Genomic DNA, 19,726 nt, shown 5'->3' with positions numbered 1-19,726 from the left:
CAGGGGATGTTCTGTGGGTTTGGGGGGAAGAGATGGGATTTTGGAGATCTGCCTGCTGTTTCGGTGTCCGGGTGACATTGGGCCTGATTTTACATTCAGCTCCTCAGTTTTACTGCTTGTCAGTGGTATGGTGCTTCCCAGACCCGAGAGGACGTATGTAGCCACAGGTCCTGTTCAGGCTTGCAGAGCACGTCTGAGCATGCAGCCCTCATCACTGCCCTTTGAGCTTCTCAGACTAGACATGTGGCCGGTAAGCGCAACAGCAGCTCCACCTCTGAGTCTGCCAGCGTGCCCCCACCCAGGCCTTGTTCTGGGGGTACACGATCCTCCTCCTCTCGTCCGTCCCTTCCTGGTGGTCCCTTGGCCCACAGACAGTGCGGTCAGCCAGCAGTGACTCGGTGGTGGCCAGCTGTGTGCCATCGGCCCGCCTCTCTGTGTCCTCGGCCCGGCCTGGCGAGGTGACACCATCCTCTTCTTCCACCGTGACTCGAGGCCGGTCCTCACTCGAACGCTGTGCTTGCAGAGAACGGAAAGTTGAACTGGTCTCTCCGGGGGTAGAGCAGCCGCCAGTCCGAAGACAAAGAGGGAGTCTCCTGTGTGTCCCCCCTGCCCCGTGCTCCCCACTCGTGCTGCAGACCCTGGCCTTAAAGACGCTGGTGCCACCCGCCTTCCGCGCGCTCGCTGGACGGCGTGGGGAGATCGCTGGGGTCCTCGCGGTCTCTGTTGTGGGTGTGGACGGAAACCTGTTAGAGTGCTCTGTGCGGGACCTAGCCTCGGCCCTCCTAACTTCTTTCCTTTCTCTCTCTCTTCCCCCTCTCTCCCTCCTCTCCCCCCTTGCCTCCGCTCTTCAGGTCCGATCCGTACTGGGTGCAATGAAAGCTCCACGCAGGCCTTACCATGGAAGGCTGTGACTCGCCTGTCGTCTCGGGGAAGGACAATGGGTGCGGTATCCCTCAGCACCAGCAATGGACTGAAGTCAACAGCACCCACCTCCCCGACAAACCCAGTAGCATGGAGCAGTCCACAAGCGAGACCCACGGGCCCCTGGACAGCCTGAGGGCCCCCTTCAATGAACGCCTTGCGGAGAGCAGCGCCTCGGCCGGCCCCACCGCCGAGCCCGCCGGCAAGGAGGTCAGCTGCAACGAGTGCTCGGCCTCCTTTGCCAGCTTACAGACCTACATGGAGCACCACTGCCCCAGCGCGCGCCCCCCGCTACCCCTGAGAGAGGAGAGCGGGAGCGACACCAGTGAGGAGGGGGACGAGGAGAGTGATGTGGAGAACCTGGCTGGGGAGATAGTGTACCAGCCCGATGGCTCGGCCTACATTGTCGAGAGCCTGAGCCAGCTGACCCAAAGCGGGGGCGCCTGTGGCAGTGGCAGTGGGCCTCTCCCTTCGCTCTTCCTGAACTCTCTCCCCGGGGCGGGGGGCAAACAAGGGGACCCTTCTTGTGCTGCACCAGTCTACCCACAGATCATCAACACTTTCCACATAGCCTCATCCTTCGGGAAATGGTTTGAGGGCCCAGACCAGGCTTTCCCGAATACCTCAGCCCTGACGGGTCTCAGCCCCGTCCTGCACAGCTTCCGCGTTTTTGACGTGCGACACAAAAGCAACAAGGATTACCTGAACAGCGACGGCTCTGCCAAAAGCTCCTGCGTATCCAAAGATGTTCCCAACAATGTGGACCTGTCCAAATTCGATGGCTTTGTGCTCTACGGCAAGAGGAAGCCCATCCTGATGTGTTTCTTGTGCAAACTCTCCTTCGGGTACGTCCGTTCGTTTGTGACCCACGCGGTGCACGACCATCGAATGACCCTGAGTGAAGACGAGCGGAAAATTCTTAGCAATAAGAACATCTCCGCTATCATCCAAGGGATTGGCAAAGACAAGGAACCCCTTGTAAGTTTTTTGGAACCAAAAAACAAAAACTTTCCACACCCTTTAGTCTCCACAGCTAACCTCATAAGCCCCGGACACAGTTTTTATGGTAAATTTAGTGGCATTCGAATGGAAGGGGAGGAGGCTCTCCCAGCCGGCTCTGCTGCTGGCCCCGAGCAGCCCCAGGCTGGCATCTTGACCCCCAGCACCCTCTTGAACCTTGGCGGGCTCACCAGCTCAGTCCTGAAGACCCCCATTACCTCAGTCCCCCTGGGGCCTCTGGCCTCGAGTCCTACCAAATCCTCAGAGGGCAAGGACTCTGGGGCAGCAGAAGGAGAGAAGCAAGAAGTGGGTGATCCCGATTGCTTCTCCGAGAAAGCAGAGCCAGCCGAGGAGGAGGCGGAGGAGGAAGAGGAGGAAGAAGAGGCGGAGGAGGAGGAAGAAGAGGAGGAGGAGGAAGAGGAGGAGGAGGAAGACGAGGGTTGCAAAGGACTCTTTCCAAGCGAGCTGGACGACGAAGTGGAGGACAGAGCCCACGAGGAGTCTGGGGCCGCGGCAGGTAGCAGCAGCAAAAAGGACCTTGCTCTCTCAAACCAAAGCATTTCTAACTCCCCCTTAATGCCTAATGTGCTCCAGACCCTGTCGAGGGGCGCAGCTTCTACTAGTTCTAACTCTGCTTCTTCCTTTGTTGTCTTTGATGGTGCGAACAGGAGGAACCGTTTAAGCTTTAACAGTGAGGGCGTCAGGGCCAATGTGGCAGAGGGCGGCAGGAGGCTGGACTTTGCTGACGAAAGTGCCAATAAAGACAATGCCACAGCACCAGAACCAAATGAAAGCACAGAGGGCGACGATGGGGGCTTTGTCCCCCATCACCAGCACGCTGGCTCCCTCTGTGAGCTTGGGGTTGGGGAGTGCCCCTCGGGGAGCGGCGTGGAGTGCCCCAAATGCGACACGGTCCTGGGCTCCTCCCGCTCGCTGGGCGGCCACATGACCATGATGCATTCTCGGAACTCATGTAAGACACTTAAGTGCCCCAAGTGCAACTGGCACTATAAGTACCAGCAAACTCTGGAGGCACACATGAAGGAGAAGCACCCAGAGCCGGGGGGCTCCTGTGTCTACTGCAAAAGTGGGCAGCCCCACCCTCGGTTGGCGCGAGGCGAGAGCTACACGTGTGGTTACAAGCCTTTCCGCTGTGAGGTGTGTAACTACTCCACAACTACCAAAGGCAACCTCAGTATTCATATGCAGTCCGACAAGCATCTCAACAACATGCAGAACCTGCAGAATGGAGGCGGGGAGCAGGTGTTCAGCCACTCGGCCGGGGCGGCGGCCGCAGCTGCAGCGGCGGCGGCGGCCGCGGCGGCCAACATCGGCAGCTCCTGCGGGGCCCCCTCGCCCACCAAACCAAAAACCAAACCCACCTGGCGGTGCGAGGTGTGCGATTACGAGACCAACGTGGCCAGGAACCTGCGCATCCACATGACCAGCGAGAAGCACATGCATAACATGATGCTCCTGCAGCAGAACATGACCCAGATTCAACACAACCGCCACCTGGGCCTCGGCAGCCTGCCCTCGCCCGCCGAGGCCGAGCTCTACCAGTACTACCTGGCCCAGAACATGAACCTGCCCAACCTGAAGATGGACAGCGCCGCCTCGGACGCCCAGTTCATGATGAGCGGATTCCAGCTGGACCCCGCCGGGCCCATGGCCGCCATGACGCCTGCTCTAGGTGAGGCTGAGCGCGCGTGTGTTTGTTCTGATGACTTGAGCTTGGGGAGAAGTGAGGATAGACTGAGGTCCCCGTTGATACGGTTGGTTCTGTCAAGTCCTGTGGATGCAGCTGGTTCTTAATTCTCTCAAGAGTTGTTTGGTGTGGCCTCGAGTGTCTGATGATCAGATATTTTTCTCAAGGACACCCCCCCCCCCCCCCCCCGTGTGCATCCAGCAGACACGGTTCTACTCTGGCTCCCACAGGCCGGGATGAAAATTTAAGTGTTGCCTCTAGTTTTTGGCTTCTGGTCTACTCTCCTTTCTCTTCCCGTCCTCTTTTCCTTCGTCCTTTCCCAGTTTGAAAGCTCGCCACGATTACCTGAAGCTTTGGGGCTCCATTCGATGTTCACTGTAACTTACAGGACACTTGCAGCTCGAGTTTTAAATGGGGGACGGTCCTCTCCGTAAGAGCAACTCAAACCCGTAGCGTGCCTTATTCAGATAACTAAAGGCTGGGTCTGTGCGGAGCAGGGTGCCATCCAGATACGTTGCTCAGAGTTCTCCAGCGTGTTCGTGAGGATCTTGGTGAAGGAGACCTGTTCCTTTCCTTTTTTGTTTTGCATGAGTTGTCAATGATAAGTATAGTTGGGAATTAAATTGCCCTGGGAGTGGTGTGCTAGATGAAAAATGAACAAATTCTAAAGTTGTACATCAAAGAAAGTGAAATTTTAACATCCGTTAGATGCTGGTTGGCAGAGCCTTTGTTACCATGACAAAACAACCCATGTTAGGGAAGGTGAGTTGGCTGTGTCCAGATAGAGGGTCTTACCAGCTGGTTTCATAGATGTAGAATGGGATCAAGGGGATAGGATTTGGATGCCAAAACCATGAGTCTTTGCATGAGAAGCATCGTGTTCACTTTTAGGGGGAGAGCTTCTGTAGCAAGAAAATGTACGGGTCAGTTTCATGAGGACCATGTGATGGTTGGGCCCTTCCTGTCCCCACCACCTGTCCTTCAGACAGGCACTGCCTGGGTCCCTATCCCCTGCCCCTGCTAACCTCCTGGGACCAGTGGTAGCGTTGGCCTGATTAAACAGTATTCCCTTACCAACGTGGGAGTAAGTTCTTGGCAACAAAGTGTGAGCGTGTATCTTGATTCTGACATGGTTTAGGTTAACGCCAGGGGCCAAGCCTCACCAGTCGGCATGTCTTCGTGTGGTGCTTTAGTGCTATTTGCTGCTGCTGAGTTATATTTTATAGCATTTAATTTGTTTTTTCCTGCTATGCATTTAAATTTGAATCCTTGCTACTTTAATCTTGTTTTCTATTTTGGAATATTGACCTGTGGATCCTTTATTACCAAACGATTTGAAGATGTTTTACCAACTGGTTAATAATGGATGCACAGGGATCAATCATCTTATTCGTCCCCAGAGTGAACCACAGGGGATACACACCAAAGGGTGGCATCGTACTGTAAGACTTTTTTTTTTTTTTAAGCCTCTGGGAATTGGGGTTTTCTCATCGGGAGATTTAAAATCTTGGGGAGGCAGATCTTGGAGTAAATCAAATATAATGTAAATGGAATGAAGACACAGAAAATGGATGGGTTCATACTGGGTCAAAGTGAGATATTTTTAATTATCTTGAAAACCAGTAATTCTGACTAAGGCTTGAATTAAGGTGGAAAAATACCATGCTTTTACACAAGTGTCTGTGAGTCTGCAGGGCATCATGCATAATGGGCATATGGCAGATGTAAAAGAAACAGAAGAATGAATCCCTGTGTTCTGGACGTGCATAGCCGATCCATACTTGATTTTTTATTTTTTTTATTTTTTATTTTTTTAGAGGTTTTATTTGTTTTTTTTTTAATTTTTATTTATTTATGATAGTCACAGGGAGAGAGAGAGAGAGGGAGAGAGAGGCAGAGGCATAGGCAGAGGGAGAAGCAGGCTCAATGCATCGGGACCCTGATGTGGGACTCGATCCCGGGTCTCCAGGATCACGCCCTGGGCCAAAGGCAGGCGCTAAACCGCTGCGCCACCCAGGGATCCCCCATACTTGATTTTTTAAAGCTAGCAGAGCTTTTTCTTCTAAGGACCTTACCCAGGTCAGCCAAGCAAAGGCCCTTCAATTTTCAGAGTTACTGCCTATCAGCCAAGGTCAGTCTCTGGAAACCTCCTGGGCCCACCTCAGGCCACAAGAGCCGCTGAGATGGAGCGAGAATCACAAGTACTTTATCCTGAGTGGGTGAGGGTACGAGAGCACGTATCCAAAGGACTTACGGTGTAAGTCGGATGACCTCAGTAGGAGCCAACGGATGCAGACGTGAAAGAGCCATGACATTCAGTTCTGTCTGCAACCCTACTGATCTTTCCATTAGGCCATTTGTGAGAAGGCTGTAGGTGTTAGGAGGTATTGCTGGGCTCCGCAGGGGGAGAGACATTTTTGTGAAATACACTCCTGCTTACAAAGTTACTGTTGGCCTACTTCCTTTGACAGAACCTTCTCTTTTGTGATATCAAGCAGATGCTGATTCTGGGGATGCCTTCTTTCTGGAGGGCTCGAAGGAGAGGGTCGGCACCCTTGGATCTGGTCTGGTTGGTTTTGCTGCCATTTGTAGATACGATATTAGGCTTGAGGCCATCTGAATATCCTTCCAGAAAGCCCTTTAGATGATAGAGTTTATTTATTTAATTTTAAAGATTTTACATATTTATTCATGAGAGACCCAGAGAGAGAGGAAGAGAGACACAGGCAGAGGGAGAAGCAGGCTCCCTGTGGGGAGCCTGATGCCGGACTCCATCCCAGGACTCTGGAATCACAACCTGAGCCAAAGGCAGATGCTCAGCCACTGAGCCACCCAGGTCCCTGATGATAAAGTTTAGAACAGCGCTGAGAAACGGGTAACTTGCAGGGGCTTCTGCCTGTTTCCCAGAGAACCAATTGGCTGTAGGACACCTGCGTGAGGTTTAGTGGGTCCTCTGCCTTCTGTCTTTGAGTCTAGAAGGTGTCTTTTAATCCACAGCCTCTCTGAAGGTGTGCTAATTCACAGACTCTTGTGCCAGGGTGTAAATTCTAGTGCTAGACGTGGGTGCCCCCTCGAAGACAAGGTGATCTCTCCAGCGTAGCTCAAGAGTAAACCTCTGTTGAGTTCTCACTCACAGGGGGCTCTCTTCCTAACTTTCTGTGCACTGGGCTAGGTTCCTCCACTTTTTCTTCTTGGGGGCTGAATTAGTTCCCTCTAGCTCTACAGAATTGTAGGATTCTAAGCCTTGGGTTTGTTCCTCCAAGGTATAGTTCTCCCAGGGAGTTTTGGCTTGCCTGTCGCCTTCATTTCACTGCTTCTCTGTGTCTGTCTTTGATTTGCATTTCAAGAGCTTGGAATGGGAATAGGGACTTATTTCCTCTGTATGTTCTGAGGATTTCTCATTTTTACTCAGGCATCCAGCAAGTGACAGCTGAATTTCTCTTTAGAGCAATATTGATGTGCTGAGGTTAAGTTTAAAAAGTGGAGACGATGTGATGCTTCAGGTGGTTGGCATCAGAAACAAATATATGTTTGCTCCTTGTCTTACCCTCTGGGCAGTTTCCGCTTTTACTGAACACCACGTGTGTTTCATGGATGCTACTTGGCCTTCTTCCCCATTAAGGGATGGAGCTTTTAGGCTTTTTTTCTCTTCTTTTTCTTGTCCTAAAAAGAATGTCTTAGTTACGGCTCCTCTCACCAGGGGAGATGGCAAGGGAGAAGACAAGTAGAAAGCTTCCTGAGCCTTGTGGAATGCACGTGCAAAAGATTTCTGTGGCTTGCTAGAGTGTCCACAGGCTTCACACACAGCCAGACTGCTCAGTAGAACCTGTAAGTGATCTCACTAGACGTGCCTTGTGTAGCATAAATAAGAAAATCATTAAAAAAAAATCTTTTATTTGATTAGTCACTAACTTGGATTGTAATCAGTCGTTTAACAAAAAAATAACCTCAGTCCAACCACATGTAAAAGGTCAAGTCTGAGTATCACTTGGGGAGGGGCAGGGGCAAGCATAATAGCTCAAGTGTGCATGTGTTTGGGGGAGAGGTAGAAACCAGAAGCCAGTGCTCAGCGTCCTGCTTGACCGTATGCTGCTAGGTAATGGAATGAAGATTGTGGCGTTTTTTTTCCTTTTGGCGTTTTTCATGATACAAGTAAGAGTTTGCAGTATTAATTACCACTGGTGAATGAGAGCCCATCCCTTGGTTAATGCAGGGCACTGATGGGCTGAGAAATAACAAGGGTGGAGAGGGAGGAGCAGAGCCTTCTTCACTCTCTTTGGGAACTGTTTAGCTGACCTTTGCATTTCATTACTCATCTTGACCCATTTCCTTAACCTGTAACATTTTGGTTCCTTTTTAACCTTGTGCTGCACAACATTTGTGCAGGAGCCTGGGTACTCTCTAGAGGCTCAGTGAGGAGAAGTCTGGACTCTTGCCCTGAAGAGGCTCTCTGTACGAGTCTCTGCCTGTGGCTGATGACAACAGAATGTGACATGTCCCATAGCAGACCTATGTTACATGCATTGTGGGGGCTCAGAAAAGGGAGTGACTGTATTCTTGGGGAATCGTGGGAGGAGCTGGCACTGTTGACGGGCAGTTAGGATATTAACCTGAGAGGTGTGCCAAGGAACAGGGGAACCGTCCCCCAAATCTCAGATTTAGAGCTACATTCTCCACTGCAGTAGCCACTAGCCATATGTGGCGATCTAAATTTGAAAGAATTAAAAATAAATAAAACTAAAAATTCAGGTTTTTGGTTGCAATTTAGCCGTGTGTCAACTGTTCGGCAGCCATGAGCACATTAGACAGGGTGGGAAGTTCTGTTGGGCTGCACTGCGGTAGATACATTCTGGGCCTGATTCTGATTTACCATGAAGGCTTCATATCTCAGATTACAGCTGGAACTAATTTCCAACTTTTAGAATTTCTGATTTTGTTGTGTCCAGTGGATGATGTTTATTCCTATCTTTTCTTGGATTTGAGTGAGGGACCGAATTGAAATATTCAAGAGAATATGGTTCTAGGTGTTCTTTTTCCAAAAGAAAAAAAAACCCCACAACACCATGAAGCCTTCTACAAATTTCAGAATGTCCATAGGAAAGATCTGAACACATAAAGTTGAATTTTTTGGGGGGTGGGGTGGGGGATGGTGTTTCCGCTTAGCAGCACCTTGCAACACTTTAAATGTGATCTTTCTTCTCCTGGAACCTGGGTTGAGGGTGGGGGAGGCTGGGTGGCGCCTGCATTAGGGCCGCAGCTGTGAGCCTAGCCTCTGATTGTCTTCTCCTCTCCTTCCCTGCAGTGGGCGGTGAGATCCCCCTAGACATGCGCCTCGGGGGCGGGCAGCTGGTGTCGGAGGAGCTGATGAACCTGGGCGAGAGCTTCATCCAGACCAACGACCCATCGCTGAAGCTCTTCCAGTGTGCCGTCTGCAACAAGTTCACCACAGATAACCTGGACATGCTGGGGCTGCACATGAACGTGGAGCGCAGCCTCCCAGAGGACGAGTGGAAGGCTGTGATGGGGGACTCGTACCAGTGCAAGCTTTGCCGCTACAACACCCAGCTCAAGGCCAACTTCCAGCTGCACTGCAAGACGGACAAGCATGTGCAGAAGTACCAGCTGGTGGCCCACATCAAGGAAGGCGGCAAAGCCAATGAGTGGCGGCTCAAGTGTGTGGCCATCGGCAACCCCGTCCACCTCAAGTGCAATGCGTGTGACTATTACACCAACAGCTTGGAGAAGCTGCGGCTGCACACGGTCAACTCCAGGCATGAGGCCAGCCTGAAGCTGTACAAGGTAAGACCCGGGCTGCCCCCTGGAAGGCGCACGTTGGGTCCCCGGGACTTGGGGATGGCCGGGCACGGATGACAGCCCGTGTCACAGCGGATTCGGTGCCTGGTTGGTGACCGGGTGTTGGAAGGGGAGCTGGCATCCGCTTCCTCATGAAGCCCCAACGTGGTGGCAGCTTCTGGTGACTGCAAGTTCTCTTTGAGATGTGCCCCATTTGGAGGGCAGCCTGATACTGAATCCCTCGACTCTTTACAGTTGGCTTTTTCCCCGACAGTTGTTCGCTGTGGCTTTTGTGTACCTTTGCGTTCTGGTGCTACCCCGTGCCCTGCGTGCTTCGTTTTCTCCTCTTCTGTCTCGTCCACTCCCCTCCCCCTTTTATCTTCTCTCCTGGACGCCCCTGGAATTCTTAGTTCATTTATTTGTTGGTTCATTGATTCGTTCGTTCACTCCTTCAGCAGATACACGTCGAGCACCTGCTCGATACCAGGAGCCGTGCTGGATGCACAGAATAGACCAGGAGATCCCTGCCCTCATAGTGCCTCCGTTCTTCTGCAGGGAGATGGGTGATAAACACGATGAATAAAATACGGAGTTGGCTGGAAGGTGGCACATGCCGTGGGGAAAATTTAGGATCATTTGATGGGGCTCCTTTGTTCTTTGCCCCTCTGCTTCCTTGTCCTGTGGCCCCTTCTCTTCCTCATGTTTACATTTCCTCTCTCCTCTTCCCCTGGGCCTCTCCCATCCTCCATCCTCCTCCTCTCCCACTGTCCTCTCTTCCTTCCTTCCTTCCCACCCCTCCCTGCCCCCTCCAGGCTCTCTCTCAGTCTATAGACAGTAACGGTGAGGAGGAGGTGCTCACATACTGTAAATAGTCCTTTCACTTGCGAGGCAGAATTGCTCCAGACGTTTCTATTGATTTTCACTGGACTTAAAGCCTCACCTTTTTCTCTAATCATCCCATAATGGCTTTAGTATGAACAATCAGGTACAAATTGCCATAAATCTGCCCAGCCTCCTCCCACACACCGTCCATACCCTCACCCTCCCTTTGCATTTTCTCCCTTTTACCATCACCCTCCCCTCTTGTTGCCTTCCACGCCAGTTCCCACATCTTTGGGCCAAAGGAGCCTTTCTGTTGACCCTGACGTATAGTTTCATCCCCTTCCTACTCATGGCGATTTTAAAAGGAGACTCCAATGAAGGAAGACTTCAGGTCCTTTCCCCATATCAGTCTCTGCCGAGGTTGGTAACTGTGATTCATTTTACAATTGCTCGTTTTCAGCTTGGTGGGAGGCCTGTGTAGCATGGGTCAGAAACCATGTTAGGGAGAGGAGGAGAACGCCGAAAGAACAAGGTAGTGGGAATGGAAGGTTCCGGAATTGACTGCCGACACCAGTGTGGATGGGCTGGTGTGGTGCAGTGGGGGAAGGTCTGCACACCAAGTAGCCCACACCCTCGTTCTAAGTGAGCAAGAACCTCCCTGGATGGATTTGTTTTGTGCCCCCATTGAAAGAAAAGGCTCCTTGTGGTCAGTTTACGTTAAAAGTCTGAAGTGGCCATTGGGTGCTGCTGATGTGGTCAAGAAAACCTGATGGAAAACCCATAGAAAAAAAACTGTTTCCAGAGAACCTGACTGAGCAAAATTAGTTCAGTGCTCCGTGTGGCCATGGAAGATCGTATGCAACTCTGATGGGGGTTGTTGAGAAGTGACAAGAAGCCAGCCTCTTCCGTCCGAGGGGATTAAAAAAAGGCCCTTTAGATTATAAAAAGTGCATGGTGATTAACTCTCCACACTGCATCCTCCAATAAGAGTATATATATAAATGTATACACCACACCCTTGGCTTTGCTTCTGGAGGGCCTGGACGTGGTGGATTCACTGAGATGATCCCTTATGGTCCCCAGACCACTTCACAGGTCACACCTAACGAGTCAGGTTGAGGCAGTTTCTGAGGTGGATGTAAGGGAAGCAATTTGTGTGTTTCCATATGTGTTTGGCTGAACTATGGACACTCATCCTCCCCAGCCTTATTTCTCTCTCTCTCTCTCTCTCTCTCTCTCTCTCTCTCTCTCTCTCTCATTCAAAAGATGGAGAAATCTCCTGCTTAATAAAAGGCAGGTGGAAGGGCCATAGATACTGGGGTACAGGATAGAACTTGGGAGCTGGTGCTTCACGGAAGTCCCCCAACAATGTGCTTGGCTGGCACAATCCCCGGGGATGAGCACCCCCCGCATTCCGAGCAGAATTCCCTGTGTCAGGAGCCGTGGGTCATTAGTCTGGTCTCATTAGTCCTTGGGTAATGAATGTCCCTTGGCTTGCTGTGGCTCTGCTGTGGGGGCGGGGAGCTCTCACCCACTCCCGAATGACAACACAAATAGGCTCATTCTGAGACTTGAGCCAAGCCTTTCTGGCCCACAGTGCGACGAAAGCAGGCTTCTCTTGCCACTGAGGGGCTCACTGTCATGGGGTGTCACAAGTCTGGAGATTTGGGGTGGGGACTGGAGGTGGTTGAGAGTCAGTTTTTCTCTAGGCCCTGGTGTGGCCTGTAGTAAATGGAGATTGATTGCATGTTATTTTTCCTCTTGCTAATGTAATCCATTAGCCCAGCACATGCATAATCAGTTTAGAGCACAGTTAACTGGATGTAATCGAGTTCTTTACTGTCTGCTAGAGAAACAGCTCCAGATGCTGCTGACCTGGGGAGGGCACCAGGCTTCTCACACAGAGCCCTCCTTACTCACCCCTTCCCCATGGCCCACCCTCACCCCCCACCCCCAACCCCCTCCCGTCTTGGTCCCCGCCCTACCCCATCCCAGGTCTTTTGGTGAAGTATTCATTATTGGCCAGGGCAGCTTCCAAACTTGGTTTCTGCGGCACCTGCTCAAGCAGCCATGATGTAGTGGACTTCCTAATGGGTCTCCCAACCCTCTCTTTCAACTGAGGTCTTTCTTCCCTCCTCTTCCTTTTTCATGTTGGAGGACACAGAACAGCCGTCTCAGGAGATGCAAGCAGAGGCGTAGCTTTCTGGTGTGTCGTTTGACCTCACTGGTCCAGAGTCCCTTCTCTTGGTGTCATAAATGCTGGGACATATGTTGCTCTATTAAGACTGAGATGCTTGAAAGCATGAGATAATTTCTCATCCGGACTGAGAGAGGGTTTCGTTAATCCAGTGCCTCCATTCCACCTCCCCAGAGAAGAACAGAACCAGACAAAAAACCCTGGTGCTATTATCACCCTTGCATGGAATTGTCAAGTTTTGATTGTGTGAGAGCCGTTTTTAAATCAAGATTCCTGTCCAGTGAATTCTTCCTCCCTGCCTCCTAGAAGTGGAGGGTGTGTGTGTGTGTGTGTGTGTTGGTGAGGGAAGGGGCCTTGAGCTGGGGAGCCCCAGGCATTGGATGGAAGCTGCTTCCTTTTGTCTGGGCCCTTAGGTCACTTTGTGAAACACTCAGGATTGAATTCCTTGACAGTTTTTTGGTGTGTCTTCAAGAGTGGTGGGCTCTGGTCCAGCCCTTAGTGGTCCTCTGCCCATACTCTCACGCCTGCAGTTACTGGGCACACTGTGATTGATCCAGCCAGTGGGAAGGCCAGCAGCCCAGTCCAGCTTAGAGGCTGCGCTCCTGGTTTCCATCTGCAGTTATTCACCTGAGCCAGAATGGAAGTGTGTTGTGGGAACGGTCTTTGTCTCCCATCAGGGCTCGAGCTCCAGAATGTGAATTCTGGATCGTTTGCTTTCCCATGTATGTGGATCCCTCCTCTCTTTGAGGACCTGCCCGCTCTCCCTCTGTCTCCACCCACACAGATGCGGCATGCTCTTGCCTACCTTGAACAGAGGAGTGGCCCACACTGCACCCTTCTCCATGCTAGCATAGGCCCTAAGTCCCCAGCGTGTGCGTTCCAAGCTGGTGTGGGCTCTTAGGTGTTTATGTGGACTTCTCCACTATGTGACGGCCATGGCGAGCCCTCTGAAATTCGTAGTGTCTTCTGCTTGGGGGAAGAGTACAGAAAGGACAGTTGGCAATCAGTGCACACCTGCCAATGGTTAGAATCTGGTTTTCCCTTTGATATTTTTCTTCACACCTGAGAGCCATTGGACTGGAAATCCATCAACCTTAGCAGATAGATTAAGACCCCACCAGAGTCTATTACTGAGAGAGTTCCCAGCTGAGATGCCTTTGATTGGACCAAGCCTGAAGGTTTCATATTAATCTTAAATTATACCCAAAGGAGGTCATCTCCCATGGAGTTGTGTCTGGGCCCCATGTGAGTTACCTTGGGCCAGCTGGGCAGAGGGTGAGACATGAGCTCTACTTGGCTGAAAGCAGGAAGTAGGGTATGACACCAAGTAACTAAAAACACCCCCCAGCCCCCACCTAGTGGACTTTAACACTTGCCACTCTCTTGGGATTCTGCAAGGTGAGAGGAAGTAGGAAACCCTCCATCAGACTCCGCATGACTTGAGAATCCATCTTCTCAGTTCTTTCCCTGACTCATGAACTCATTAGGGCTCACTCCCAGCAGAGTCTTTAAATTCATCATAGGGTGGATGGACAGATCAGAATATGTAGAACAAATCCGACAAAGATTTCATTTACAGTCTTTATTCTTTGTGTGCTCCTTTATGGTTACACTTGGGGGGCAGTCTGTCTTAGGAAGACAGCTGCATGCTTCATGCCCATAGGTGGTGACTGGTAGCCTTTGTCTGGCTATGGAAAGCAGAAAGCATAAATCCTCTGGTGAAGCTCGCCTCCCTCCCTGTCCTCTCCTCCCTCGCCCTGCTGTGTGTTTGAAGCGCCCCGGCAAGTGTCATCTGGTTTACATCGTCATTCTGGAACTGGTTTCCTCAAATCTTGTTTTCTCATTAGGTTGACTTTTTTTTTTTTAAGTGCATACTTTTGCTGCCTTCTTCTCATACCTTGGTGCCTTCATCCAAAACTGAAAGGAAGGGAATGTTTTCCTGTGGCTGATTTAGGAGGTGTGAAAAGCCAGATGTTTTGGTAAATTCTAGCCCATTTTGTCTCTGTGCCCTCTGTCTCCGAGAGCAGCTAGGTGTCTGAAGTTCATTTCCCTCCCTTGATTCCTGGGCTCATGGATGTGAGCCTCCTGGAGCAAGGCTCAGAGGTTGCACGCAGGCCCCATGGTCGTTCCCGCGGGGACTGAGTTGGCTCTGGTGGCATTTCTGACCACCGGTTAACTTAAAGGGGTCCCTAGTAGGAAGCTTGAAAGGTCACATCTTTTTTGGAGGGAGTGCTCATGCCCTGACAGAGTTAATCCTTCACTGCTGTGGTTCTGTGGCCATTGTATTGCCAGTGTATGCAGTGTGAATGCACTCTGTGAAGAGGTTCCCACGCCCTCCCTTCTTAGAACGGCCCCACCCACCTTGATCAGTATCCACCTACCCACCCTCCCTCCTCCATTCCCTGCTCTCCACTCCCCCCCCACCCCCTCCAAACCATGGGTATCACTTCATTCAGAACATTCATTCAGTGGACTGGCTGGCTTTATGCACAAGCTTTGCCTGGATCGCTGTGGTTCTAGTTTTGTATATACCCTCATGTCAAGACGGTAAGGTCAGTGTTATCTTTTGGCTCTGTGCTTTAGGTGCCACTTAACTGAAATCTTATTAGATGTGCCTAGTTTTAAAAAGTCCAGTATTAAATATGCCACCATTGAACAACTGTGACAGCAACACGCTTTTCTTTTTTTTCCCCCAAATGCTTTTAATAGTTTTGTTTTCTCCCTCCCCAAATCTTTTTTTTTTTTTTTTTTTTGTGCCTGGTAAAGAGCTAATAAGACCCTTTTAGAATATTATTGCATTCTTAATTATTTCTTAGTAGACTGGCATTCCATGTTTACCTTAAGTGGAAGCTAATGATAAAATGTGGATTCCTTATATTTTATGGTAAAAATAATTAGTATGAGTAATGCATGTTCACTGTAGAAATTATGAAAAATTCAGGCAAACACAAGAGGAAATAACTATCAACCCAATCCTACCATACAGCAATGTATTTTTATTTTCTTCATTTTGTGTGTAACAGGCATTTTACAAAATTGGAATAATGTTGCATATGTACTTTTCTAATATTGTATAATATATTTAAATAACTTTTTAAGTGGAATTCTTTTTCCTCTCCAAATCACTGTTAGGTTTAGATTATATCCTTTTAAGCTTTTTTCTCTGCTTATGCTGATAGAAGTGGGTACATGTACATACTATTCCCTTAAAAAAGCTTTATAGACACAGGTTGTTGCTTTCAGCTTTTTTTCATGTAACTTTTTATCATGAACATCACTCAGGTCAGTACATACAGATCTAGCTCACTCTATTATGGCTACATAGTGGAATAGTAGTATTCCACGTATTAACTGTCATGAAAGCTCACCAGCAGAAATTCTGATTCCCTCACTACAAGTTTTAAAAAAATCATCAAGTCTTTGCAGTTTAGTAGGAGTTGTAAAAAAAAAAAAAAAGAAAAGAAAAGAAAAAAATGCATAGCAGTTTTGAAAAAATTACTACAGAGTCGGTTTTGTGCAAAAAAGAAAAGAAACAATAAAAGATCTCGGTCTCAATGATGCACAGGTAGGTTATGTGCCTGCCGTGTTTTGATACTATAGACAGTGAGGTAGGGAACAGATGGGTACTTATATCTGTCTACACTTGTGCTGTCCCAAGAAGTGGGGTCTTTGGATTCTGGAATGTAATGCCAGCAGATATTTTTTTACTGCCTCTTCGGACAGAAGGTGACCATTTTATCCCCTCCCTGTTAGGTGAGGCCCAAAGCCCCACACAGTGACCGACATAGTGTTGTTACTTTCCTAATTTCGTCCAATTGGCAAAACTGTTATAACATGGGACCCTTTAATTACTAGATAGGGCGAATGTTTTTCCATGTATTTATTGGTCATTTGTTTTTCTTTGGCAGCATCCTGTGCACAGCCTTTGCCCTTTGTTTTTCTTGGTTCTTTTTTCTGATTGATTGGCAAGAGCCAGGTGTATCAGGGCTGACCGTCCTTGTGTGCTATGGACATTGCATTAGTTTCTCCTGGTCTTTCATTCACCTTTAACTTAGCTTATGAGGCATTTTAACATCGAGGAAATTTTCGTTTGTATGATGTCCAATCTGTGCATCTTTTTCCCTTACGTTTCTAGCTTTTCTGTTTTCCCAAGGAGGCTCTCTCGGCAGCATTATGACATTATAAAAATAATGGCACCTATACAGCATTAATTCCAAGCTGGGTTCTATTACTCAAGCTTTCCATATATTAATTGATTGAATCACCTGTTAATTCACCTGTTTTTAAGTGGGGAAAGCAAGGCAGAGGGAGGTTACAAGTCACAAGCTAGTGAGTGTTGAGTATTATTGGAGTGAATGTTCAGACCCAAGCAGGTTGGTGCTACTTGACCGATATTTTCCTCAATACTTTCCCTCTCCACTTAAGTCTTTAATCCATGAGGAGTATATTTTGTGTACGGTACATCGTAAGGACTCTGTTTTTCTGTCTTGTGTGATTGAGGACTGTACTTTCTTTCAAAGTGGATAATTGATCGTCCCAACAATTTCTTAAATAACCATCCTTTTCTAGCTGATGTAAAAAGCCATGTTTATCGTCCCTTTTTGTCTAAATCTTACAGAGCCGATTTAGATCAGTCTGAGCATATTTACCAGAGTGGTGTTTGTTGAAAGCGCCGTGGAAGGAAAAGAGGGAACCGAGAGAGACAATTACAATTCTCTTTTCAAGACATGTAAAATCCCGTGGATGAAATTTCTTCCTCCTACCTTTTCCTGTTTCTCTCCAGCATGTTCCCCAGGGTGAAATTCCTTGGATTGATTACCTTCATCAAATTCACTAGGATGAGGGAGTCTCCAGGAGAGACCAGATTTGGGAGAGGGACTAAGTTTCTTATCGTTCTTTAATGGAGATGGGGCTTAACCAAGTATCTTAAAAAAAAAAAAAAAAAAAAAAGAGAACAAATACTGAAACTTCTAGAAGTTCTCTTTTCTGAAGTTCTTACTCAGATAACAAGGAGACAGCCTAACTCTGTCCACATATTTCCAGTATAAACTGTTTTCAACTACTGGTGCTAAGTCTCCTTTTGATTTCCAGAGGTGTGCCAGAGTTCCTGATTCAGGCTGAGAAGCAGGGAGGTCTCACTCCAGATAATCTAATAGCTACCGCATTGTCAAAATACTTGAAAGCATCCACCCTCTCAGTCCTCAAGCCCAAAGCCCTAGATCTTGTTGTGAGAGGAAAAATCTCAAACTGTCAGTCCCCTCCAGCCATGGAGAAGAGAAAGTCACACTTGGGGAATGCTTTGCACGAATGCCATCTGGTGTCCTAGGGGTGCTCTGTAACCCGGAGGAGAGTTTTGCTGCGGATATTCCATTGCCTCCACATTCCAGAATAATTCCACACATTACCTTCATTCCAGGTAGACCCACTGTAGCAGGAAAGCAGTGCCGTAGAAGGGAACAGAGGTGCAAACCCAATTTCCAATCCTTCTAACTGGCTGAGGACCTGCTCTAAAATGACATATTTGAATACATTTAGTCCCAGCAGGTGTTGCTGGGGTGTTTGTTTGTTGTCTTTTTAAAGATTTTATTTATTTATTCACGAGACAGACACACACACACACACACACACACACAGAGAGAGAGGCGGAGACACAGGCAGAAGGAGAAGCAGGCTCCATGCAGGGAGCCCGATGTGGGACTCCATCCCAGGTCTACAGGATCAGGCCCTGGGCTGAAGGTCATGCTAAACCGCTGAGCCACCCGGGCTGCCCTGTTTGTTTGTTTTGAAAGGGAAATTATAAAGGAACAATTAAGCATTGTCAGGAATACTGTCAGGAACAGGCAAGAGTTTTATTTAAATAGTGACATAATACCCCTGAACCATAGTCTTAATCCTTGTTCTCTTCATAACTTGAAACTGCAGATGCGATGTTATACGTGTGGGGTGGGAAAGGCTGTTACTCTGAAAACTAGCAGTGAGTCCTTTTAAATACTTTAATATTTAATAAAATCAGTGGGTTTCCAGCACTTGTTTTAAAGAAAGGTAATCAGCATGTAGGGTGAAAGGTAAAAATGTTGGACAGAAAATCTGTTGCTCACACCCATGTTGGAGATTATTGAGACCAGGGAGGGACATTAGGGTGGTGACCCCGAGAACTGAACAACCATAGTGGAGGCCTCCAGGGAGAGGCACCAACTTTAGCAAATAAAAATGTGAAATACCCAGTTACATGGGAATTTCAAACAACAAATAGTGTTTTAGTTATACGTATATCCCACAAACTGTCATTTCATTGGCTTATCTGAAATTCCCATGTAACTGGGTGTCCCGCGTGTTTTATCTGGCAGCCCTGCCTTCGAATGGTGAAGGAAAAACTCTTTCACAGCATTGTGCCAACAGGCTCGACAGGAGCATCAAGAGAGATAAGTGGCTTCCTTGTTGGTAAACCTCTTTTTTTTTTTTTTTCAGTGATTCCCAACAAAAGAGGAAAATGACAAACGCCTCTAATGATGATTTCCAATTTTTGTTATTTATAGAAAACTGTCATATCAGATTTTCACATTTTCTGCATTAAATAAAGTGCTTTTCCTATAATGAAATCTGAAATTTTCTCCAGAGCTATTTGTTAAAATTTGCTTTTCAACAATTTTTTCATTATTTCCTTTTACTGAAGTGCTTTCATGTCACACAGCGAGACAGACGTCAGAGTGCCCAGTTGAATCCACTGCAGCTGTGCCAGATGCTTCACCTCCCCTTGCTCACGCTTGGGCTCGTCTGGCCTCCCTGAGCACTTGTTATTTGTATGTAGGTGTTAGAAATTCACAGCACTCGAGCCCTGGCCGTTGTACACAGAAGACCCCAAGTGCTTCCCGTATAGAAGATGCTAATAGGAATTCCTGAAAGTAGATTTGGACTGGGACTAATCATCAAGAATAATCAGGGAACTTTCTCTAGGGCCCACGTCCTCATCTTATAAAAGGCAAACTAGTTAGAAGGTTAGTAATGTTTATCTACTGATAGTGTTTAGTTTGTAACCTGTTAATTAGCAGGGCAGCTTCTCAGCCCCAGAACGAGGCCTCCAAAGCATATCTGGTCTCTTAGGTCAACAATTTTAACCATCTTCTAGTTCGCCAGGACAGCCTTGCATTGGACTTGTGGGAGGGATTTCTCATCCACTTGCTGTGCCCATTGAGTCTTGCTCTCTCTGGTGACAAGCTCCTGCCTGAGGAGTGTTGGGTGTTTGTAACCACACCTGAGCTGACATATTGTACCAAGTAGGCCTTGTT

General features: G+C 48.5%; 1 protein-coding gene across 4 annotated transcripts in view; it reads left to right on the top strand.

Moving 5' to 3' along the window:
- The window catches only part of ZFHX3 (zinc finger homeobox 3), a 956,897-nt gene that overhangs the window by 801,747 nt on the left and 135,424 nt on the right, over nt 1-19,726 (top strand). For all 4 annotated transcript variants that reach the window (XM_072731601.1, XM_026011600.2, XM_026011599.2 and 1 more), the window contains 2 exons: nt 852-3,613; nt 8,931-9,427. In XM_072731601.1, coding sequence (XP_072587702.1) covers nt 898-3,613; nt 8,931-9,427 — 3,213 coding nt within the window. In that variant the 5' untranslated portion in view covers nt 852-897. The remainder of the gene's footprint in view (nt 1-851; nt 3,614-8,930; nt 9,428-19,726) is intronic.

The sequence above is a fragment of the Vulpes vulpes genome, chromosome 12 (genome assembly GCF_048418805.1).
Source record: "Vulpes vulpes isolate BD-2025 chromosome 12, VulVul3, whole genome shotgun sequence".
Classification (NCBI taxonomy): domain Eukaryota; kingdom Metazoa; phylum Chordata; class Mammalia; order Carnivora; family Canidae; genus Vulpes; species Vulpes vulpes.
Note: the sequence above shows the minus strand (reverse complement) of the source record. Positions and strands in the feature narration are given on the sequence as shown.